Source organism: Anolis sagrei, chromosome 2 (genome assembly GCF_037176765.1).
Source record: "Anolis sagrei isolate rAnoSag1 chromosome 2, rAnoSag1.mat, whole genome shotgun sequence".
Classification (NCBI taxonomy): Eukaryota; Metazoa; Chordata; class Lepidosauria; order Squamata; family Dactyloidae; genus Anolis; species Anolis sagrei.
In genome coordinates this window covers 178,630,278-178,656,785 of record NC_090022.1, presented here as the reverse complement: position 1 = coordinate 178,656,785, position 26,508 = coordinate 178,630,278, and the positions used below count along the sequence as shown (strand labels likewise).

Below are 26,508 nucleotides of genomic sequence, written 5' to 3'. Positions count from 1 at the left end.
AGGGCCTGCCTGGAAGGCCCTAAGCAGAACCAGACCTAAGTAGTACATTAATTTCAAAAGCTATGAGGTATATGTCAGTGGAAAGCAATGGCACCCTCTCCAGAGTTTGTTGCCTAAGAAAAACCTCTGAAATTATTGAGTTGGCCATAAGTCAACAGGCAGCAGTGCTCATACAGAGTCAGAGATAACGGTCTAAGCTGGTAGTGGCAGAACTAGCATTGGTAGGGAAGGCTTGTGATGGATAGTTGGATGAAAATCCCTCTGGTTTATCAGATCTCTCTGGGTGCTACCTTTATAAATCCAAACATATCTGTAGTCACAGAGATTAAAAATGTTGGTGTTTACAGCAAATGAAGAATCCAAGCTGATTTTCTTGGGGCATTAAATTCTGCAACAAATTCAACCTTCCTCGTTGGCCATTATGACCATATACGTGCATCAGATGCACAATAGTAGCCTCAAATTATATAATGTGATTCAAAAGTTTCTGTTGTTGCTCCACTTGTAAGCTCTCAAAAGGAAACACAGTTTGTCTTGAAAACCTTAAAACAAATACAAATGAAAGTACAAAGAAACAAGTTCAAATATATCTTTAAAAGTATTGTTAAAATGCAGTTAAATTCTCATCAGAATAGAATCCATTTAAAAACAATCTGTCCAAAAGGAAAAAAGACAAAAATCAATAAAACAGCATATCCTCCAAGAGCCAAAACGATTAATTGTCTTTCTTGCAGGAAAGAGTAGAGAGTGGGCGGAGTTTGAAAAATAGTAGTTAGGAATCAGAAGTAGAAGTGTGGTAATATGAATAAAAGGGGAGTAGGATTTAATATCATGCACACCATCTATAAGAAAGTTGGAAGTCAACTATTAATGCATTTTTTTGTATTTTATTTTGGTATTTTATTCTTACTGTGTATGCATTTGTTTTAGCTATAGTTTTTGTAATTTGTACCTTATGAATTAACTATAGTTCAGAGCTTTCCAAATTGTATTTCAGGACACATTAGTATGTTGTCTGTAGTCCCTAGGTGTGTTGCATGAGAAAAGTAATTTGTGAGTCACCCCCCACAAGAAAAGGTCGGTGATGTTCAAGTGTAGGTACTCTTATAATTTTTATAATTTGCAAGTTTTGTTGAATGAGTTGCAATAAATACCACTAAAATGGCTAAGTTTCTAATTCAGAAAAGAAAATATGTTTGTGATGAAGCACATGGAGCAGCTATAGAGGAAAATACACAAGAATCAACTCTAGTACATTTTGTGTGTGTCAGAAGCGACTTGAGAAACTTCAAGCTGCTTCTGGTATGAGAGAATTGGCCGTCTGCAAGGACGTTGCCCAAGAGATGCCTGGATGTTTTACTATCCTGTGAGACGCTTCTCTCATGTCCTCGCATGAGGAGCTGGAGCTGACAGATGGGAGCTCACCCTGCTTCCTGGATTTAAACCGCTGACCTTTTGGTCAGCAGTCCTGGCGGCACAAGGGTTTAACCCATTGCGCCACTGGGAGCTCCTCACTGTAGCACATAAGAAGTGTAAAGGGAAAATTCCAAACCTTGTTTATACAGTAAACAGTATAGGAAACTTACATATTATACATTATTTAATACATATTATATATTATATGAAACGTCAGGAGCCCCCGGTGGCGCAGTGAGTTAAACCCCTGTACCAGCAGGACTGAAGACTGACAGGTTGCAGGTTTGAATCCGGGGAGAGCATGGATGAGCTCCGTCTGTCAGCTCCAGCTCCTCATGTGGGGACATGAAAGAAGCCTCCCACAAGGATAATAAAACATCAAAACATCCAGGCGTCCCCTGGGCAATGTCCTTGCAGACGGCCAATTCTCTCACACCAGAAGCGACTTGCAGTTTCTCATGTCACTCCTGACACGACAAATATATATATATATATGAAACTCTTATATAGGGCTGATTTATTGTATTCATATGTTTTTATGTAATTAGGTTGCTGTTGCTTGTTGCTTATGTTTTTGGTTTTATTTTGCTATAATATGTTATCTGGGCTTGGCCTCATGCAAGCCGCCCCGAGTTCCCGTTGGGGAGGTGGTGGCGGGGTATAAATAAAGATTATTATTATTATTGACACAAAAGCACAGTATGTCACAGCAAATGAGATCTATATGCTGGATTTCGTATCACAAAATCACAAGTCGAACGCTTCTCAAGCGTCTAGGACTGTGTGATGTATTTTCGGATGATGCGTGCAGATCCAAGTAAGGTGGCCTTTTGCAGTTGACAGATCGTGATTTTGTTGATGTTTATTGTTTCCAAATACTGGCTGAGGTCTTTTGGCATGGCAGCCAGTGTGCCAATGACCACTGGGACCACCTGTACTGGTTTATGCCAGAGCCTTTGCAGTTCGATTTTGAGGTCTTGATGGCGGCTGAGTTTTTCCTGTTGTTTTTCCTCAATCCGACTGTCATCCGGTATGATGACATCAATAATCCACAATCGTGATGTCTGGTGTATTGTGTTCCAAAACTTTGTCAGTCTGGATTCAAAAGTCCCACAGTATTTTTGCATGTTCATTTTCCACGACCTTTGCAAGTTTATGACATCACCAATTATTTACTGCTGGCAGGTGGCACTTGTAACATAAGTTCCAGTGAATCATCTCGGCCACAGAGTTGTGTCTTTGTTTGTATTATTATTATTATTATTATTATTATTATTATTAGTTAACCTCTGGTTTGCCAGTGACTAAATTACCGTGTCACAAAAGGATGCATGTCTAAAAAGCATGCACCAACACTGCCCCGGTGGCGCAGTGGGTTGAACCTCTGTGCTGGCAGGACTGAAGACCGACAGATCACAGGTTCGAATCTGGGGAAAGGCGGATGAGCTCCTTCTATCAGCTCCAGCTCCCCATGTGGGGACATGACAGAAGCCTCCCACAAGGATGATAAAAACATCAAATCATCCGGGCGTCCCCTGGGCAATGTCCTTGCAGAGGGCCAATTCTCTCACACCAGAAGCGACTTGCAGTTTCTCAAGTCGCTCCTGACATGACCAAAAAAAACCCAATATGAAAACTTGGTGTTATTTTGTATATGCATAATATTGTATGCATTACTTTCTTTTTTAATGCATTTAGATTTTCATAAGAATCATTGAGTTGGAAGAGACGCCAAGGGCCATGCAGAAACACACCATCAAAGCACTCCTTGCAGTTGGCCAACCATCTTCTGTTTTAAAATCATTCAGAGAAAGAGATTCCACCACATTCCCAGGCAGCAGTTGCTCTTACCGTCAGGATGTTTTCCCTAATGTTTAGGTGGAATCTCAATTCCTGCAGTTTGAATCCTATAATACAATAATGAAAGAGCCAGAATGTGTACGGCATGGGGGCAGCGTATACGAAAGGGGGCACTTATACAAATATTAATTTCTGCTTACCTCTCTTCCTGCCAAATTTCTCACCACCTGCAGAGTCATGAGTTTACTGACGAACACTCCTACAGCGAGTTCTGCCTGACTGAGCCCCTGGGCTACCGCACAAGCCGCAGCACCTCTCTCTCCTCCCAGCAAGGCAGCAAAGGGGGGCTCAGCTCCTCCTGTTGCCCCCGACGCACCAAACGCCGCACCACCCGCCTGACCAACTCCACCATGACAATGAGCCGTGCCAGTGCTCAGGAGCTGGATACGATAAACAGCCAAAAAAGTGCTGCCCCCCAGAGGTGAGGGCTATCTTTCCATATCTCTTCCTGTCCTGCTCTTGGTGTATGCATTTCCGATTGGGTCACTTCTGTGGAAGCATTTGCCTGTGCCTGTTCTATGATCATACAAAAGTGGGAGGGAAGGAAGAAATAAGACAGAAGACTACAAAGTGTGACCTTACAAACTGAGCTTTAGTAAATTTAAGTAACATATAAATTGAGTATCTCTTATCCCAAGTGTTTTGGATTTTAGAATACCTGTATTTGCATGTATGTACATCTTGGAGATGGGATCTAGGTCTAAACATTATATGTAATCCTGGAGGTAATTTTGTGCAATATTTTAAATAACTTTTTATTTATTTATTTACAGCATTTATATACCGCTTTTCTCACAATACATCAACAGCATTAAAACAATTAACAGTCTTGCCAGTCATATTGCCATTCCAGTCTATGACTCTCTAAACCTCTACATACATCTGTTGTCTGAAGGCCTGGTCCCAATACCATGATTTTAATTTCTTTCTAAAATCCAGGAGGGAGGGAGAAGATCTTACCTCATTTGGCAGTATGCTGCAAAGGTGAGGGGCCACCGCCGAAAAGGCCCTGTCTCTCATCCCCACCAGACGCATCTTCACTGTTGACAGGAGGGAGAGCAGGGCCTCCCTGGATGATCTTAGATTACGAGATGGGATGTAGGGATGGATGCGTTCGGACAAGTAAGCTGGGAGAGAACCGTATAGAGCTTTATAGGTCAAAACCAGCACTTTGAATTGGGCTTGGAGATGGACCAGCAGCCAGTGGAGCTGGCATAGCAGTGGGGTAGTATGCTCCTGTATGTCACCCCAGTTAGTAATCTGGCTGCCGCCCGTTGGACTAGCTTAAGTTTCCGAACCGTCTTCAAAGGCAGCCCCACGTAGAGCGTGTTGCAGTAATCTATTTGGGATGCACTTTGTGCATGAAACAATTGTTGTGTACCTTGAACCATCAAAAAGTAAAGGTATTGTTATCTAAGCTACCCATATGAACAATTCTGGAGTGTTTTGGATTTCAAAATTCTGGACAAGGTATGCTCAATCTGTAGTAAGTACTCAAGAACACTTGTGTATGCAAGATACTATTTAGCATTTGTATAGCTATTTATGAGATCCAGTGTGGTTTGAGTATTTAACTGTGACTCTGGAAACAGCCTCGATCCATGCTTGGCCATGGATGGCCTTGAACAAGCCAAATTATCTTAGCCTCAGAGGGAAACAAAGGGAAAACTTCTTCTGAACAAATGGGTTACTATAAGTTGCAAACCTTCTGCCAACCTAGCAGTTCAAAAATATACAAATGTGAGTAGATCAATAGGTACCGCTTCTGCAGGAAGGTAATGGTGCTCCATGCGGTTATGCTGGCTACATGACCTTGGAGTTGTCTACGGACAACACTGGTTCTTGAGTTTAGAAATGGAGATGAGCACCATTCCCAGAGTCGGACACGGCTAGGTTTAAATGTCAGGGAAAACTTTTATCTTTACTTTACATCTTGGAGATGGGATCCAAGTCAAAATGTGACTATACCTACTCTAGGTAATTTTGTGCAATATTTTAATAACTTTGTCCATGAAACAAATGTTGTGTACCTTGAGCCATCAAAAAGTAAAGATATCTTTATCTCAGCCTCGCATATGAATAATTTTGGAGTGTTTTGGATTTCAAAATTCTGGACAAGGGATGCTCAATCTGTAGTAAGTATTCAAGAACACTTGTGTATGCCAAAATACTATTTAGCATTTGTATAGCTATTTATGAGATCCAACATGGTTTGAGTATTTAACTGTGACTCTGGAAACCAGGCCTCGATCCATGCTTGCCCATGGAAACCCACTGGGTGGCGTTGAACAAGCTGAATTCTCTTAGCTTCAGAGGGAAACTCCTTCTGAACAAATTAATTACTATAAGTTGAAAACAGCTTGAAGACACACAACAAATTACAATAGGCATTGATGCAAGCATATTCTTATGATAGGTTGCACCATTGCACAAGCAATTGCAGCTCATAAATGTCTAGCTTTGCGCCTCTGCCTTTGAATTTCTCTGAGGATTAGGGACATGCCTCCATTAGGGTTCTCACTCATGCACCTTAGGAAATATACAACTCCCAACAAATATTTACACAAACAGTAGGTCAGGGGTTCTCAACCTTCCTCATGCTGCAACCCCTTAATACAACTCCTCATGTTGTGGTGACCCCCAACCATAAAATTATTTTCCTTCCTACTTCATCACTGTCATTTTGCTACTGTTATCAATCATAATGTAAATATCTGATACGCAGGATGTATTTTCATTCACTAGACCAAATTTGGCACAAATATCCGATACACCCAAATTTGAATACTGGTGGGGTTTGGGGGAGTGGGTTGATTTTGTAATTTGGGAGTTGTGGTTGCTGGGATTTGTAGTTTACCTGCAATCAAAGAGCATTCTGAACTCTACCAACAATGGAATTGAACCAAACTTGGCACACAGAACTCCCATGGCAAACAGAAAATATTGGAAGGGTTTGGAGGGCATTGACCTTGAGTTTTGGAGTTGTAGTTCGCCTACATCCAGAGAACACTGTGGACTCAAACGATGATGGATCTGGACCAAACTTGGCACGAATACTCAACATGCCCAAATGTGAACACTGGTGGAGTTTGGGGAAAATAGTCCTTGACATTTTGGGAGTTGTAATTGCTGGGATTTGTAGTTCACCTACAATCAAAGAGCATTCTGAACCCCACCAACGACAGAATTGGGCCAAACTTCCCACATAGAACCCCCATGACCAACAGAAAATACTGTGTTTTCTGGTGGTCTTTAGTGACCCCTGTGACATTCCCTTGTGACCCCTCCCGGGGTCCCAACTCCCAGGTTTAGAACCACTGCAGTAGGGCATTTGCACAAACATGTTCTGGAGTACTCCCATTTTCTGGTGCTGTAAGGGGAGTTGTAAGAATATGGGTATGCAACAGATTTTAGCCTTCGTATTCATTATCTCTGCCCCTCTGTAATACTTTTAGGGGTATAATCTGAGTCTTTTGATTTTTGAGACCTGAGATGTTTGCTGATAGTGCTTTCCATTATCAGCAAACAATTAATCCACTTTGGGTCCACACTTTAATGAGTTTTCTAAAAAGGTGAACCCTTTGCCCAGAAAGAAATTTTCCTTAAAGTTCAGACTAAAAACTGGATTTGCCACGGAATTATTAGTTATTATGTTGGTAAGAGTCATTTTTAGCTCCAAACTATATTTGGAATCCCACTTCTATAAACACATGCAAACACGCGAATATTTGTCTGATAGTAGTGCTGCTAAGCAGTGTTTCCTGGCTCACCATCACCCCCTAAAGACCAGTCGAGGCAGAGCTGCTCATCCCAAGGTGGTGAACAAAATTTCATAGGGACACCATAAACGTCAGGTCATCATAACATATCATCAAGCTGAAACTGCATTACAGCCCATTAAAACTGAGCAACGGCCATAAAAATCATCTGTGGGCATCAAATGCCACATTGCTTTGTTTTTTCTTTCCTCTCCCGTAACTGCTAATCCATCCACTAAATGCTATTGGATTTGTTTCATTGCCGAGAGGAACTATTTGGACGTAGGGCGCAGCTAAGCTGTAAGGACAGCCAGATCTGTTGTGTCATTAACAATTCTTAGGATTAATTTTTAAAAGGAGACATACAGTTTAGTAACAAAAACTGTCTTCGTTTTACAGACTGGCGGTGATATGGAGTCACAGGAAGCGAAGAGCTTTCTGCAAGATGTACGGGTGTTGATGGGAAGCTCAGGCAGTGATCCCTGGCATGGGAATAGGGAGGTTATGTAACTGCATAAGAAATGTCCTGATTTTCATCTTTGAACTCACAGTGAGCATAGACTTGGTTGGATGAGGATGTGAGAGAGTGGTTGACCCTGAAATTGGGTCTTCACAGATGATCTTCATGCTCTGGAGGCCTCTAATGACTTCAATGGCTTTGATGCAGTAATGTCAGTTTTCACAGTGGATGCGATAAATGGGAAAGCACTTCACTTTACATAGTAACCTTAGCTAAATTGGGGTTTTAACAAACTAAATCTACTACCTCCTGCCTGAAGATGCCATTGGTTTTCCAAGCACACACGTTCAGGTTTTGAAAGGCCGTGTCGCTGCCCAAGTCCAGGGGCTGACAGTTCAAGAACAGAGCTTCCATTTTGAACACTTACGACCCCAGTTTCAGTCCTTGGTATCTCCATATAAAACAAGTATAGGATTCATGTGGCCACACCCAAATGTTACTGAATTGCCATTGCCCATGGGAGTTGCATTCCAATAATAGATGGAGGTTCATGTGATTCCCATCCCTGGTTTCAAAGGAAGAGGCCAGTGGTGATTGCACAGGCTTTTGCTGATGCTTGGGAGTCCAGCTACCAATCAAAGGAAACAATACTGGGCAACATCTGTTGTACAACTCCAATATGCTGATGACAACGTCATCTGTGCGCATTCAGAAGAAGACCTACAAACCACTCTAAACACCTTTGCAGAAGCATACAAGAAGCTAGGCCTGTCATCAAACATCGAGAAAACCAAAGTGCTCTTCCAGCAGTCACCAGCCAATCCCTCTCCAATGCCAGAAATACAGCTTAATGTTGTAACCATTTCCGCTACCTTGGCAGCCACCTCTCCACAAAAGACAACATTGACACTGAAATACAACACCGCCTGAACTCTGTGAGTGCAGCATTTTTCCAAATAAAGCACAGATGTTTGAGGACCAGGACATCCGTAGGGATACCAAGGTGCTTGTTTATAAAGCTATTGTCCTCCCAACTCTGCTATATGCCTGCGAAACGTGGACTATCTACTGACGTCACATGCAACTCCTGGAACGGTTCCATCAGCGCTGCCTCTGAAAATCTGCAAATCTCTTGGGAAGACAAGCGGACAAACATCAACGTGCTGGAAGAAACAAAGACCACCAGCATTGAAGTGATGGTCCTCTTCCATCAACTCCGCTGGACCGGCCACATTGTCCGGATGCCCTCCCAGCGTCTCCCAAAACAGTTGCTCTACTCCGAACTCAAGAATGGAAAATGGAATGTTGGTGGACAGGAAAAGAGATTTAAAGATGGGCTCAAAGCCAACCTTAAAAACTCTGGCATAGACACCGACCCTGACCAGGATCGCCTTTCACCTGGAAGCCAATGCCCTCACTGCAGGAGAACATGTGGGTCAAGAATAGGGTTCCACAATCACCTACGTACCCACCACCAGTACATCGATTTTGGAAGACAATCCTACTTGGACAATGAGGAATTGCCTAAGGCAGTGGTTCTCAATCTGAGATCCCCAGATGTTTTTGACCTACAACTCCCAGAAATCCTAACAGCTGGTAAGCTAGCTGGGATTTCTGGGAGTTGTAGGCCAAAACATCTCGGGACTCCAGGTTGAGAACTACTGGCCTAAGGCATTGAGGATGGGAGGGAGAGTCCCATGGATGCCCCTAGACCAGTGGTTCCCAACCTGGTTTTGACCAGAGACCACTTTGACCAAGGATTAGTACCAACTTGAGTACCAACATTAGTACCAAAAGGGTTACGAATCAGTTTTTGGTCAACTTTAGATTTGGTTTGGTTATTTGGGGCTGCTGATTCAGAAAATTGCATTGAATAAACCCCGTCAGCTCTAATTTCCGATACAGAACATATGCCACCCAGTAGTCGCCATCTGCTTGTTCACAGAAAGCCATATTTAATAATCTAGAGCTGATGTGGTCTATCCAAGGGGATGGGGTTGGTCAGTGACAGGAAAGGAGTGGAAATTAAAAAAATAAAGAAGAGGAAGGAGGCTCGTGGACAGATTTTCGTCCTCATGGCCCACTGGTGGTCCGCGGCACACAGGTTAAGAACCACCACCCTAGACTCTATATCACTTGATTTAACTGTTTGATGTGAAGCAGTCTAATGAAGTAGACTGTTTTCTGGGCAAAATGTTATTTTGGATTTGTTTTTCAAGTCCCAAAGAACAATAAAGCACTAAAAAATCTCAGCCAGCAGGTAGAGGATTTGAAAAATAACTTTCTTGCATGCGAGAATAAAATTAGCAAACGTTTAGATCCACCACAGTCACAACAAATACCATCACATGCAGTTTGGTGCCTTTATCCCAAACTATTCCTGTGATTGATCTATGGGGGCCGTTTTCCTGCCTAGAACAGCATGTGAGGAAGAAGAGAAAGTCGGAAATATTGGTAGACATCCCTAGCACACTAATTACTGCTCTTTGGGGAGTCCCACCTCTAGTTTCGAGGACCACAGATCTCCAGCTAATTCTGACCTGGGATCGAAATGAGTCAGCAATGAGATGCGATTGCAGCAGAAGGAGAAAAAGGCCAATGCTATTTTGAAGTGGGTTGCCGAAAGCCGGATGGTTTGCTTCCCTGAGGGTGGGGGCGGTGATGATAAGCACCCCTGGAGTGCGGATTGAGATTTGCGGTCCATGTTTCAAGAATGATTCAGAAGAGAAGCGAGCTGGCAGAGGGTTTTGAATGAATGATGTATGAGGAAAAGCTGAAGGAGCTGGACATGACCAGCTCCGAGGAAAGAAGATTAAGGTGGTGGCGGTGGGAGGGCTGAAATCATAAAAGCCATTTTGGATGTCTGAAAAAGATGTCACACGGAGGGAGAATGACAGGCTGCTTAACTGTATCCCTCTGGGAAGGATGAGACAAACCAGTTGCAGCAAAGCAGGCATAGCGTAGGCCTCTGGAAGTACTTCCTAGCTGCAAGAATGGATGAGCAATGGAGCAAGCCGGAGAATTAAGATAAGCAAGTGCTGGGGAGAATTATTTCTTAAGGCTGAGGAGTTTTGTGGTTTGGATTGGATGACCTCTGAGTCCATTACAGCTCTTTAACAGGGAAAAGCTAAAACATTTTATTGCCTGATACAGCGTGTTAAGTGTCTCCTCCACCAGTCAGGGTGAAGAGCTCTAAAAGCCAGCTAAGTTATTTTGGCACACAAAGTAGAAATCCCATAGGCGGCTCTCCCCCATTCCAGCTGGGTTTGGAAATAACTAGTTAGAAATCACTAGTTATGTGTAATCAATTCCTTTCCCCCACAAATTAATAATAATAATAATAATAATAATAATAATAATAATAATAATAAACAACATGGATGTGGCTCACAAATGGAACTTTGAAAAAGGAGACACGGAGGGCCTGATTCTGGCAGTCCAAGAACAAGCCATTAGACCAAATGCCATCAAAGCAGAATTGAAAAGTCGTCGACAGATCCCAAATGTAGACTCTGCAAGGAAGCAGATGAAACAATAGATCACATCCTCAGCTGCTGCAAGAAGAGACTGACTACAAGCAGAGGCATAACACCGTTGCTCAGATGAGTCATTGGAACTTGTGCCACAAATACCATCTGCCTGTGACAAAGAACTGTTGGGATCACAAGCTGGAAAAAGTTACAGAAAATGAACATGTCAAACTCCTCTGGGACTTCCAAATTTAGACAGACTGAGTTTTGGAGCACAATACTCCTGACCTCATGATTGCGTTAAAAAACAAAGTATGGATTGTTGATGTTGCAATTCCAAGAGCCAGCAGGACTGAAGAGAAACAATGGGAAAAGCTGACACAATATGAGGATTTAAAGATCGAACTGCAAAGACTCTGGCACATGCCAGTCAAGGTGGTCCCAATGGTGATTGGCACACTGGGTGCAGTGCCCAAAGACCTTGGCCTACACTTAAACACAGGTACCGCTGACAAAATTACCATCTGCCAGCTCCAAAAGGCCACCTTACTGGGATCTGCACACATTATTCGCCGATACATCACACAGTCCTAGACACTTGGGAAGTGTCCGGCGTGTGATCCAATACAACAGCCAGCAGAGTGACCTTGTTTGCTGTGGACTCATCCTGTTGCATTTCAAATAATAATAATAATAATAATAATCATCATCATCATCTTTATTTATATCCTATCACCACTGAGAAGGCCCTCTCTCTCATCCCCACCAACCGCACTTGAGACAGTAGTGGGACTGAGAGGAGGGCCTCCCTGGAAGATCATGACCATATAGCCCGAAAAAAATCACAACAACCAAATAAGAATGGAATTTCAAGTATTAAGCATGTTACGAACAAGATTCCAATTTTAGGGTTCCAGTTTTGCCAAATTCAGCTGTTTCTCTGCATCGGTTATCAATCACTCCTCCAGGGTTTGTTATTTTTTAAAGTGGAAGAATGGAACTGCTGCCCTTGCTGACATCATGGATATAATGTCACACACACAGTATCCCGAGCCAAATATTTTTGGAGCAACTGTGCATTGACTTCATAGGATGAAAAGTAGAGATGGGTAGCCAATTAGCCTTTGGCCTTGGCGGTCAGAGCCTGAATTCTTTAGGAGCAAAGTTACACTGGCAGCAAAGTTAAGCTGACAACCAAATCATGGTTGCTGGCTTCGATCCTCAAGGGTACCAATTATATTATATATATATATATATATTTTAAAAAACAGTTGGGATTTAGCCAACTGGTATAAACTGCATTCTGTGATCAAACCGCATTGAGTCGCCTGTCTGGGCTGAAATATGCGGTATAGAAATAAAGCAAATAAATAAATAAATAAGAAGCTGTTTTATGTGGTGTCTAGTTGTAATAGAATCAATGTAATTTGTGAAAAAAGTTCTTGAGCATAGACAAAGGCCAAGAAAAATACCTCCCCCCCCCCCCCTGATATTGTTGTTGTTCATTCGTTCAGTCGTTTCTGACTCTTCGTGACCTCATGGACCAGCCCACGCCAGAGCTCCCTGTCAGTCGTCACCTCCCCCAGCTCCTTCAGAGTCAAGCCAGTCACTTCAAGGATGCCATCCATCCACCTTGCCCTTGGTCGGCCCCTCTTCCTTTTTCCTTCCATTTTCCCCAGCATCATTGTCTTCTCTAAGCTTTCCTGTCTCCTCATGATGTGGCCAAAGTACCCCCCCCGATGTAAAACCTATATTTACTCAAGTCTAATGTGCCATTAAATCTAATGTGCACCGCAATTTTCAAAACCCTGAAATCAAAAAAAGTATTTGCTGACAAATGCACTCTTTGTAATGTGCCCACTTCAGTTGCTGCTTCTTAGAATTCCTTCCTTAAAATAATTATGTTGGAACACCCAAGCTTCCAGTAATGGAAAAGAAACCTTGGGGTGCATCAATGCTATAGAATGAATCTCTTTTTACTGACTTGGCTCAATGCTATGAAATCACGGGGGCTGTATTTCCCTATTACACAAGTGTAATGCACACCCTAATTTTGGCAAGGTAATTTAGCCAAAAAAGATAAGTGTTAGATTTTAGTAAATACATACATAATCTCCTATCCTATTTCTGGAAATCTTCAAGTACTCTTTGAGCCCTGAAAACCCACACTTTGCACCATTAATACTGTTCAGACTGGAACGCCATTCCATGAGTAGGTCCAGGAATCCAAGAAAAACTAGTTAAAGCAGGCATTCTCAAACTGCAGACTCCAGCTGTTTGGGCTTCCAACTCCCAGAAGCCCTAACAAGCTTGTTCAGTTGTCAGGAATTCTGGGAGTTGAAGGCCCAAACGGTTGGAGGGCCACAGTTTGAGGATGCCCGAGTTAAAGGAATAGAGATTCAGAGTAGCAGTTTCAGATTTCAGTATAGTGGATGAGTGAGTAGAGATAGCCATGCCCCCCCCCCCCTCCCCAAGCACATTTGCACCATGGCTGTTTTTGAAAGAAGGGATTAAAAGGGGGAGGAAAGATATTGTCTTATTGTTGTGATTGTATGCCTTCAAATTATTTGTTTGTCTTATGGGGACCCTAAGGGAACCCTCTCATAGGGTTTTCTTGACAAGATTTGATCCCCCTGAGACTGAGTGGGACTCTCCTAAGATGATTTCCATAGGTGAGCAGGAATTCAGACTTTGGTCTTCAGTGTCGTAGTCCAGTGCTCAAACCAGTACAGTACTCATTGTAGTCAAAGGTAAAGGTTTCCCCTTTACATGAAGTCTAGTCGTGTCCAAGTCTGGGGGTGGTGCTCATCTCCATCTCTAATTTGAAGAGCCAGTGTTGTCCGTAGACTCCTCCAAGGTCATGTGGCCGGCATGACTGCATGGAGTGCCATTACCTTCCTGCTGAAGTGGTACCTATTGATCTACTCACATTTGCATGTTTTCAAATTGCTAGGTTGGCAGAAGCTGGGCCTAACAGTGGGAGCTCATCCCACTCCCTGGATTCGAACCGCCAACCTTTTGGTCAAGTTCAACATCTCAGTGGTTTAACCTGCTTGCACAATCAGGGGCCCCTACTCACTGTGGGCTCTCTATTTACTTGGATCATTTCAGCCTAAGCTTTCCTGTATGCTTAACCTGCTTCTTCATAAGAAGAGATGGACTACAGGAATCAAACTGTCAGAGCTGTTCAGCGGTGGAACTCTCTGCCCCAGAGTGTGGTGGAGGCTCCTTCTTTGGAGGCTTTTAAACAGAGGCTGGATGACCATCTGTTGGGGGTGCTTTGAATGCAATTTTCCTGCTTCTTGGCAGGGGGTTGGACAGGATTGCCCATGAGGTCTCTTCCAACTCTATGATTCTATGATTTCCTTGGGATTCGAAACCTGGTCTCCCAGCATTCTTGTTCAGAACTTGAACTAGTATATTTATTTATTTATTTACCACATTTATGCCCCGCCCTTCTCACTCTGAAGGGGACTCAGGGCAGCTGTCCTCATGTGACATGACATGACATACCATGCTGGCTGTCCTCAATGAGACTTAACTTGCAAAAATTGCATATATATCAAGGTATACATTTAATATAGTAATACTAAGTACAGTGTTAGTGTAGTAGACAGTCAGTGCTTCCACTAAGAACAGAGAGGCTGCATAGCCATCTGTTAGGAGTGCTTTGAAACCGCTTTGAGTCCCCCCAGGAGTGAGAAAGGTGGTATATAAATACTGTAAATAAATAAATAATAATAAACTTGATTGTGTATTCACTAGAGTTGTTCAGCGGTGGAACTCTCTGCCCCAGAGTGTGATGAAGGCTCCTTCTTTGGAGGCTTTTAACCAGAGGCTGGATGGCCATCTGTTGGGGGTGCTTTGAACATGATTGTTCTGCTTCTTGGCAGGGGGTTGGACCGGATGGTCCATGAGGTCTCTTCCAACTCTGTGATTGTATGAGAGGAAGAAATGCCTCACCATCTTACTACAGCTCTCCCTTCCTTCCTACAACACCAGTATGACATGAAAACTATCAGGAGCTGTAATATTTATCTGGAGAAGCCAGCCCCCAATATATAAAAAGATAAGAATAGGACAATTTTCAGAGCAAATGCCAGTGGGAGCATTGCCTTCCCAAATAGGAATGATACCCCCAGCTGTTCAGAACTGCAGAGAGTGTGATGATGAAAATTGTTCAGCCGTAGAACTGTTACTTTTGCTGTATTCACATTCCCTTGGTCACTTTGCCTGCCTGTCTTCTGTGGAGGCTTAAATCCTGTTTCTGAATGCTTAACTAAAGGATTGCAAAGCTATACATGTTTAGTCCTGAAGGGAAATTCCACTTGGAGGCAGACTTCTCTGTGGAGGTAGTGCCAGCGTTTTGCTCTCTCTGTGGCTACATCCCTAAGGCCAACAGCCCTGGGCAGTGCAAGATCAGGCAAAGGCTGTTTCACAGTGTTGTTTAGAAAAATCTATTTCCTTTCTGCTTAATATGGGGAATTCAGCTGAATCCAGAGGGAATAAGGAAATCCAAGGGGTGGCAGGAAGGACAGGTTATGTCATAGTCTGCTCATCAAAAGAAAATCCCAGAGCTTCAAGCCTCTGGGTCTTTGGCTCCACTGGGGAATTATTTTTCCACTAGAAGTTATCAAGGAGCTGAATCTGGCCTTCAGATGTTTAGTATAACTATGTTCTCCAAGGACATAATTTATCTTGACATCAGAAAAATGGCCTGTGAAACACATTTGAACTTTAATGGTCTATAGAAGAAATTTGAACTAGAACTGCTTGACTGCTCCACTATGTCCATGAAATACAGTGCAAAGCATGCTACGTATTTACCAATAGATATGTACCTGTAAATACACTGCCAAATGTTTGGGGATGGGCACCGTGTCATGCAGATGGGACAGAGAGCATCCATGGAGGGTCCCTTGGCTGTTCCCGACATAGGAAGACTTATGAAGGGTTTGTGGTTCAAAGTATGCGATTTCCTGGGAGGGCTGAAACTCTGTGGGGTTTTTTTGGATTTTGAAATGAATTTCAGTATTAAAGAAGGCTGTGAGTTTCAGCTCTTCTCCTGGGAAATCATACGTCTGCTGACCGAAGAAAATCCTTGACTATTTCATCCTTGCATGCAATGAAAAATAATTATGATAGATTTCTCCATCTAGCAAGAGAAAATGAATATTCCTTCACTGTATTTTCCATGTATTGCAGTGAAACTGTTCTGTAAAGGGGTTTTATATGTGTGTGTGTGTACAAAAATCCTTGCTCTTGTGTAAAATAAATTCCTTCAAGCAGAAAGGAGGAGGAAATTGCACAGGAAAGCTATTTTCTGTGGATGAAACAGGAGAGGCTGTGCCAAAAATACCTCTTTTTCTATGCTGATTAATTCCTTTGCAGAACTTCAGAACATTTGAATACTAGGTGAAATTGCACAAGATTCTCGTTGGTCTCTTATTCTTCTTCTCAATGGGGTTTCCCAACACCTTTTTAACCACAGCATAAAAAAATAATATTCTTCCCAGTCTTACTTTGACCTATCTATCATTTGTGGGGAATGGCTGTGCACATGCTCCAGAGCACTACTTTGTAAAGTATGTCAGGTATCCCAGGATTACTACTATAGCCTGTTAAACTGGGGGTCATGACTGAGGATGCCTGGTAGAGGGAGGAACAAAGGCTTGATGTCCAACCTACTTTCATTACCTCTCTTGTCTTTTTTTATCTGTCTTCTTCCCAGTCGCTCCAGCCTGAACGCCAAGACCCACGACAACTTGAAGCTAAACTGTGACGCCCCAGACTTCACCGCAGCCATCATCTGCATTCCCACTCCACCTGCCAACACGCCTGACGAGAGCCGGCCCCCTTCGCCTGGAGGAGGCTCCGGTGGACCCCTGCGCAATTCCAGCCTCTCCACCCCATACATCCTCCACGAGACTGTCAAGATCTCCTCCTTGTAAGAGGAGACTGGGGTGGGGTGGGCCGCTTCCTCCGTCCTTCCTCTCCCCAAAGTCACTGCTGGCCCTCAGGGGTCCCGATCAGGAGCTTCTCTCTGCACAGGCCTCCCACCCTGCCCTTGAGCTGCAGCCTGGGGGGAGCTCCATTGGGGTGCCACACCGTTTTTGTTTTGTTTTGAGGCAATGTTGGTGGCCACCAATGAGGAGAGCTGGGGCCCCAGAGCTTCCAACACCCGCCTGATCCCCCTCCCTCACTCCTGCAATCAAAGCCATATATGAGAGGGGAGGTGGGTGCCAGATGCTATGCAACCACAGAGGCAGGCGGATACGGGTGCCCCATTAAGGGAGTCTGTCCCAAACACTTGGGGAAAGACAGAACATGAAAAACAATTTCATTCCTTCAGTTGTCCCCTGCATTGGAAAACAGAGCAAGGGCTTAGGAGTGAGCTGAGATTCCTGTGCGGGTTTCCTCATCTTCTAACTTTATAAAAGAAACAGGGTTTGGGACCTGAAGAGTGGCCGGGATAGAAAACGCCTTTGGCTTTGGAAGAGAGCAGAAGCCTAATAATGGGACTGGAAATTTCTTGCGTAAGCATGTTCTTCTGCCATGGTCAACGTTTACTGAGAAAACGTGGGCTCTTTCTAAGGACAGAGGCTCTCTTGGGTCATGTCCCACAGCACCATTGGGGAAGTTGTGCTGTGGGATGAAAAGTAGGGACTGTGGAGTTTATTCCAGCTGAGGATGAGGTATCGTATGGGAAAAGAAGGGAGAAAAACACAAACTGAATCCACTAAGCTTCCAACCATTTTCTTCCTCATCTTCAGTCTCTTCTGACTGAGACAAAGACGTTACTGGGTTGAATGCCACCCTATATGCCTCTTTCTCTTCTTCCCTCTCAGCCTTCCTGTCCCTCCCAGTCCCCATTCTGTCTCTAGGAAACTGCACTTTAAAAACAACAAACAACAAAGACAGTCTATTGCACCAAAACGCAACACCTCATGGGAATCTCATACATCACACTTTCCCGCCCAGACCACACAAACACACAGACACACCTGCAGCCCCCTCACCATGTTGCATCAAGACTGTGCATGTGTACAATACCTCCTCCGAGAGCAGGAAATCCAGAGTCCACAGCTACAGAACATCACAAGCATGCATAGCCGGCCTCCCTGTTCTCAATCAACCCATCCCAGACTGAAGATAATGCTGTGAAGAACCTGGAGGGGAAGCCCCTGAAGAGCAAGGAAGTGGCTTGTGCCACCACCATCTTCTTCCTCTTTCAGATATCCCTCTTTCCAAAACTCCAGTTATTATAAATAGTGAGCAAGCAAGACTGTTTTCTTGAGAACTATTCTTACACCTTTCATTGTCACTGAAGAAAGAATGTGGGTACGGCACAAAGCAGGAGAAGAACTTTGGCGCAATGACAGCAGGTACCGTTCTAGGTATCAGGCGAGTCACTTGTCCCATAGCATGCCTCAAACTGCCCAGCTCTCAGCATCCTGGACAAGGTGCTTCTCTCCACAGGAATGGCCTTTTGGTTTTGATCTGCTCTCCCTCTTGGTCTTCTCTTCTTTTGCAAAGTATCTTGGATTTAAGCATGGCCTATTTCTTACATTTTTTTAAAGAACGGGCAGCTGAGAATTACTGATTGAATAAGTGATAGCTTACAGAAAAGATGGGAAAGCTATTCCCTTCCCAAAGCTGTGTTTGGTCTTCCAATTCTCGCCAGTGTAGTCAGTGGCCATCAGGCATGATGCAAGTTATAGTTCAACAATATCAGACCAGTCACAAGTTCTCTGTCTCAGATCCAGTGGAGGAGTATGCACTATGTGAGCTTGGATTACAATTCCCATAATGATTGATTACTATTTGCCTTGTGGGCTGGGGCTAATTCAAGTTCTAGTTGAAAATATTCTGGAAAACACAAGGTTGCAAAGCATTTAAAGCAGTGGTTCTCAACCTGGGGTCCCCAGATGTTCTTGGCCTACAATTCCCAGAAATCCCAGCCAGTTTACCAGGTGTTAGGATTTCTGGGAGTTGAAGGTCAAAAACATCTGGGGACTCCAGGTTGAAAACCACTGATTTAAAGGGTTAAATTGGTAGGAAAAAAATAACAGCATATGATGTGGTTCCTCAGGAACCAAATGTCTATGTTTGAGACTCTAGTTCTGGCAAAGAAGTGGCAATTGAGATCTAAGTAGGTACTGAAGTCTATCTTGGACAGTTGCATATTGGCTACCAAAGCTTTAATTTCATTCCAACAATTAAGTGAAGCAATAGCGACACTTGCTGGGTGGTTAAAGAAATGCCCATGAGTTACTTTATCCTTTTTGGCTGATTATTGAACTATAATACACTTTAGGCAAAACCATGGCGGATGCATAAGTAACAGTAGAGGAGGTGAAAATATCTCCTAAGTGGGCCGGAGAGGAAACGAGCCAAAAGAACATTCTTTTAAGTGGAAGAAAACATTCCATTGTGAATTTCTGTACCATAGAATGGGGGAAATAACATTATATCCTAGCATCTCTTCTGATTAGTGTTATGGACACTTAGACAGAAACAAAGCCCACTGAGCCATAGAGAATGTGTTTCAAAGTAAATTTGTGAAAGATTGAAACTGCCATCAGTCTAGTTGGCTTCCAGTCTCAGACTGGGAAACAAATAGCAGCTCCAAGCAAATCTGAGAAAGTTAAGGAAGCATTCCTTTAGACTCTTTTACATCTTGCTCTATCCTATCCTCAAAGTAGTAACACTCATTCTTTGATATCTTTCCCAATAGTCTGATAGTCCTGTTCCTGAAGGATCAATGCATCATTTATTTATACCGCCTATGCGGAACTGCACTGAAAAAGAATATAAACCTTTCCGAACACAACTCTGTTTTCTAGCTTCACACCCCAAAGTTCCTGAAAAATTAACTGGATTTTCCCAGATGCCTGAAACTAATAGCAATATCCCCAAGTTTCAATATATGCAAAGGGCAAATACAGCCCTCCTTCTGTGTTAGATGAGTCTAGCTAAAGTTTGATTTCTGTAGTGGAGAAAGGGGTCCTCTACCTTTCCAATTGCAATCTCAATTGCTTTATAAAAAAAATGGGCATCCAGACTACTCAATAGATTGGTCTTGGTTAGGCAAAAGTTCAGTCACCTTTGGCAAGTAGAGACCGAATAAGTGAATTTCCATGCCAGCACCATCACTGGGAAGGCTGTCATTTTGGGGAACATTGGGCCTGGTTGATTTTTGCACATTATGTATATTCTATGCTGGTCAGCCCACTTTCTGTTAGAAGAAAACCAGTGTGTATGCAGTGTAGTCCTTAAGCTTTTTCCATTACTAGGAGCCGTGCAATATTTGCAAATCCCTGCTGCCTCACTGTTTACAGTGAGGATCCCCATATTAGTCCAAGAAAGGAATGGGGACACAATGCCCTTGCCGATGTAATTAGATTGCAACTCTTGGCATTCTTTCACTTTGGCAATGACTACATAATGCTGATAAGATCTTCCATCCAGCAAGAACTGTAAGAATGCAACTGTTTTACAAAATTTGGGCATATGTTCTTATTTGGGAAGTGTCTGCAGTTGTTTACATCATATGCTTTCTTCAGGTTTGGACAGGCCAGGGGATAGAATCCCCTTTGAGCTGTTGTTTGCTGGGCACAAAAATGGGGCTGTTTGTGGCTTGGCATCTAGAGCAATGCTATCCAGAGCACCAAGGCAATCAGAGAAGGGAGAGGGGAAAGAGACGGCAGTTCTTGCTTCTCCCTCTTCAGCCACTTCATCCATCTGCATATCAATCCTTTTAGGTGCCACACAACAAACAGTGCCATTTTTGTACGTGGTTGACACTGCAACAGCAGATTGATGGGGGCAAGATAAGGATTGTGGGTGACCAGTGCTGAATTGGTTCTGGCATCACTCAGATACCGGGTTGCTTTGGTGATGGATAGTGTAGCCTCTGGCCAGCCCGTGAACTTGTTTGGGGACATGGAGTGTTGTCTCCAGACTGGGTTGAAAGAGATGATCTCTCCTGTATTCTAAGCCAATTCATAACGGCTGCTGAATATGATTGTCAAAAGGATAGCAAGCAAAGTTTATTGATTAGTCCACCGACCGTATCAACATTAAAAACAAAAACAGAAACGTACACAAATAGACAATAATCACTATCCTAGGACTCCCATAATAGTGAACTAACATACATTCAAACTTGATTTAGTTAAAAGATATTTTAAAATATCATCATTAAAATACCAAGGTAAAATTTCAAACCACAAAAATTAAAAACGAAGGTTAAAACAAAGGTTAAAATAGACAAGCTATTACACAATCCCAAGCCACTTCAGATATATGCGTCACCCCTACAGTTTACCCCAGGGGTCCTCAAACTAAGGCCCAGGGGCCAGATGTGGCCCTCCAAGGTCATTTACCCAGCCCTTGCTCAGTGTCAACCTAAGTCTGAAATGACTTGAAAGCACACAACAACAGCAACAACAACAACAACAACAATCCTATTTCATCAGCCAAAAGCAGGCTCACACTTTCCATTGAAATACTAATAAGTTTATATTTGTTTAAATTGTTCTTCATTTTAATTATTTACTGTTTTTATGTGTTTTTTGCACTACAAATAAGATATGTGCAGTTTGCACAGGAATTCATTCATGTTTTTTCAAATTATAATCCAGCCCTCCAACAGTTTGAGGGACTGTGACCTGGCCCTCTGTTTAAAAAGTTTGAGGACCCCTGGTTTACCCCAATCTCCTCCAGATATGCAGTTCTCAGCTGTGTTCTCAGCTGTGTTGCTTTATGAAGGAAAAGGGCTGTTTGATGTGTTATCTTAGCATTCTGGCCAGCCATTAAGAATGTAGTTTTGATATGGGGATCCCAGTGAGTCTTCTGTATAATGAATGGTCTGAGGTATTGATTTCTCTCTTTGTTGTACAAAATACAACTAAACAGAACATGTGTCAAAAGGATAGCATTCCCAACTCCCAGTGCGTAGCCTAGAGCAGTGTTTCTCAATCTGTGCTCTTCCATGTGTTTTGGACTTCAGCTCCCAGAAATCCCAGCCAGCTTACCAGCTGTTAGGACTTGTGGGAGCTGAAGTCCAAAACATCTGAAGGTTGTACCCTCTGGCCTAGAGGGTACAAGGCAGGACAGACAGCATATTGCCTGGCTTGTTTCCTGCCACTTGGCACCTGCTGCCACTGAAGGTAGCAGGTTCCACTATACCTAATAATTGGGCCAGTCCTGCTGCACATTATGCTACAAGATGTTGGGGATAGAGTTAAACTGTCTAAAGTGAAGGGTTCTGAAGTCCCAGAGGAGGCATCAGTGAAGCCAGATAAACCCTGTCAACAAACTGCCCACAGAAGCTGCTTGGATGAGCAATATTGACTACTGAGGTGAGGAATGTAAGAACAACACTGCAGCAAATGCTTCTTTCCTTTCCCTTGCTGTTTTAGAATGATCTGCCACCATCTTCCATGGGTTCTCTGAGGAGAGAAAGAGGTTAGGGGAGTTCTGTCTGCACTCGAATGGAGATGATTCATCCCACATATATACATAGCCTCTGCAGTCAGAAAACCAAAAAGTGCATAGTAGTGTTGGAAGAGTGAAAACCTGGGACAGCTTCTTTCTCTTGACTGGCTGTGCAAAAATGTTTTAGTAGGGATTGCTTTTCACACAAACAGGTTAACAAATACCATAACAAAACCACTAAAGGGACAGGGGAGATCTCCTGCCTTTGATCTCTTCTGAGTACATAACAGGATTCCTTCATCTTTTGATGCCTAGCTTTCCCATTATTTCTTCTTTTCTGCAGATCTAAAGTATTGCCATGCACTGCACTTTCAACCCCTAGTTTTGCACTTTTGCTCATCTGCTCCCCACCACCTTAATCTACTAAGCACACTGCATTTTTCCATATTTACTCAGTCTTTTTTTCCCCCGTCAACTTGGCACCACCGAGTGGTCAGTCTTGCATTTACAAGCAAGAAAAGAGTAGGTTCTGCTTTTCAAATATTTTTCCAAGTTTTGACAGTGCCTATCTCTGACTTGTCGAATATGTGGGACAGGCCTGTGCAAGTATTTTCTGTGAAGCTCCTGCAGCCATTTAGATGATGGGATGCAACTACTAGCATCTTCCTCACCAGCATAAGCAATGGTGAGGAATTCTGGGAGTTGTAGTCCTACAACTGGAGGACTAGGCTTCACCTCTCTGTTGTGAAATATTAGAAGGAAAAGAGGCTTTTGTGTTCGTGGCTGCTGTGTAGAAACCAAGTGAAGATTTCTCATGACAACAGAACGTGGGTTTTCCTATGTCAAAAAGACAATGTCCTGACATTTTTATTTTTATTAATTATTTGTCTAGTGAGATGCAAACCCCTGTGCATTCACTGGAACAGGAAAGATGGGAAGGATTGTAACCTACTCCAACCCCTTAATAATCACTTTGGCTTGAGGAGCAATGCTATGATAGCATTATTGTTTCTATTACTTTTAATTTTCACTCAAATGCACTCAATCTCTTTTCCATGCTCTGAGTCATAAACCTCCTAACAGTTGTACACATCCTTGATATATAGTGCTGAAACATCTCCCCTCCTGTGTTGCTTTGCTCTTTGGAATAAGTTACCCATTCATCACTGTTTTAATCATGACTCATCCCACTTGCCTTCCTGCATTAAGAATTCATGTTCATCTTATTTATTTCCCATGCTTTGTGCAATAGTGTAGAGATATCTAAAATTGAAAGATGAAAATGTTGGAATAGCTTATTTCTCCTAAAATTGCTGCAGCACTGGACTTTAGAACAGTTGGGCTTTTTAGACTATAACTCCCAAACTTCCAAGAGTATTGAGAGCTTCATTCCCTAAGTATTATTTGGTTTTCTGCACTTTGTGCATCATATAATGCCTTATTAACTTATGGAATTCCCCAACATAAGGAGTGAAAATAGTGTTTACACAGAATTTTAGAATTAAACGAATTCCAAGAAAATTTCAATAGAAACTTTCTGGGGAAGCAATATTGTATCGATGTATACCAAAAATGACTGACTTTATGATTCAGTAGTGAGATTCAACAGGCATCTGGTTATTTCTTTGTAGAAATAGAATACTGGATCAGCTCAACTGGCGCAGAATAACTATAGAACCTCCACGTGATTTGGACTTTTACAATTAGACTACAAGTGATTTGGACTTTTACAAGTAGACTGGCAGTGCTGTCTGAGGCTAGATCCACTCTGCCAAGTAATGCAGTTCAGTGTAGATCCAGCCTGAATTGTCTTGGAGCTAAACATCAGGAGAACTAAAGTTTCCCAACTCTTGAACAAGCCTCTTGTTCTTTTCCAGTAAGGCTCTCCTGGATATTCATGCTCATCCTCTTTGTAGCTCAGCAGACTTGCACAGGGATTTCTCAGTGGGTTGTGTCTCATATTAATTTGCAGGTAACGGTAACTATTTTATTTTTAGCCTTAGATGCCAATTCACACTGACATAGGCTGGAAATCATTGAACATCATTACTTAGACTCCTTAATGAAAAAAATTGTTAAACTCCCCACATTGCCTTTCTTAAATTAATTTATGTCCTGTCGCACTCTACTTTATCTCTTGCTCTTTCCTGGATTGAATGACACCTAGACAAATACCGTCCCGGTTTTCAGGAGGTTCAAAGGGCTGATTCACACAAGTGAGATGGCACAATCAGTACAGACGTGCTATGTGGTGAGTTAGAAACCTCTCCCAGTGATAAATTAGGAAAATATTAGGAGGGATTTGGTCAACAAACATATGGTTAACATTTGGGGTTCCTGCCAGACTAATTTACTACACCAGTTGTTCTCAGCCTGTGGATCCCCAGATGTTTTGGCCTTCAACTCCCAGAAATCCTAACAGCTGGTAAACTGGCTGGGATTTCTGGGAGTTGTAGGCCAAAACACCTGGGGATTCACAAGTTGAGAACCACTGTACTACACCCTGCATCCACTGTTCTCTTTCAGCTCTAACAGTTTTAAATGAGAAAAGAGACATAAAGTAGCCTATACATTGGGGAACCATGTTTCAGAATTTGTGCATAACTGGCAACAAAGCACCAGAATCGAGTGTATTGATTCTGTAAAGTAAGAAAAAAATACACTTGATTCAATGCAACAGAATCAAGTGTACTGAATCAAGTGTATTTTTATCTGTCCTGTATTATTTTGTGCTGAGGCCTCTTGATTATATTGGCACATGTGAAAATGCTCCTCTCCGTATGTGGTGAGGAAACATCCCCCTGAATGTAGAAATGTTGCATGACAGGGAAAAGACTTGGCTGAATCTCTTGCAATGACTGATCGTTTTGCATGAAGGAAGCTTTTTATTTTTTGAATTTTTAGAAGAGCATTTATACAGGGTGAGGCAACGTAACTTCCTTTTTTCAAAACTTAATAAAACCCATTGTATGAATCAGAAATTATTTTTTTATAATGTAGGCGTATACCTAAAGTTTTGTTTTACATAGTTTTGAAGATCTAATTAGGTAGGTGATGTCCCCCATTCTCCATACACTGAGTAAACCAATTTCTGGCGTTTGTCATTACTCTTGCCAGCATAGCAGGTGTTATGTTGGCAATTTCTTCCTGGATGTTGGTCTTCAAATCTTGTAGGGTCCTTGGACGGTTCACAGAAACACGGGATTTCAAAAAAAAAAAAAACCATAGAAAAAAATCACAAGGGGCCAAATCTGGAGAGCAGACTGGCCACTCCAAATCTGCTCGAAAAGTAGGCCTCGACGGCAAAAGCACGCTCCTCACTGTTCCAACGCATGATGCCGACTGAACTGTGTCAGGACAAAACCTTATACTCCCGCCTCTCGAACGAGACCACTAGCGCTCTGCTACATCTTCAACCGACTGAATGGTGCGCATTTTTAAAAAGGAAGTTATGCTGCCTCACGCTATATAAACAAACAAATCAAACCCATTTGCAATATGAAGTGGTACATTCCAAGAAATCACACACACACCATTCAATTTTGCAAAGTGAAAACATTAGCTTGGTCTTGACTCTTACCACAATCAAACTGGAGCGTTGGCTAGACAGTGATAAAGAAAGCTGAGAGGGCTGGGGATGAAGCAGCTTAGGTTCCCCATGCCATCTGCAAATGTGCTCTGTGTGTGACTTTGGTCAAGTCACTTCAACTCAGGTTCCTGTTTGTGAACAAATAGGGAGAATAACACTGACCCAAAGTGAGATGTATTTGAAGAATGTGTCCAAGTTGGCCAAGAAAGAGACGGTGAATGTCAAGGGGGGGGGGGGTTGTGAGGGGTGGTGGCCTTGGGGGAATAGTAATAGAAAAAAAATCTATAATATATACTGATTAAGTAAAGATGTGTGTGAGAGGGAAGCTGCTCAAAGGAGGTGGGACGCTGCTGTAGTTCTGTGCCAATTAAAAAAACGAATGAGAGCTCAAACAAAAGTCGTGTGTCATGTTCTTCATTCTAGTTTCCTAGGATGTGTTTGGGGAGTGGGTAACAGTAATTGGATCTTTTGGGGCTCCTATTTAAAGGTTGCTTTTAAAAAAACTTGTCATGA

General features: G+C 42.7%; 1 protein-coding gene across 1 annotated transcript in view; it reads left to right on the top strand.

Annotated features, from left to right (window-relative positions):
* KCND1 (potassium voltage-gated channel subfamily D member 1) overlaps positions 1 to 18,249 on the top strand; it is a 109,923-nt gene extending 91,674 nt beyond the window's left edge. Inside the window, exons 6-7 of the mRNA XM_060763133.2 lie at positions 3,450 to 3,697; positions 16,696 to 18,249. Of these exons, the coding sequence (XP_060619116.1) occupies positions 3,450 to 3,697; positions 16,696 to 16,915 (468 nt within the window). The 3' untranslated portion in view covers positions 16,916 to 18,249. The remainder of the gene's footprint in view (positions 1 to 3,449; positions 3,698 to 16,695) is intronic.
* Positions 18,250 to 26,508: the final 8,259 nt, after the last annotated feature.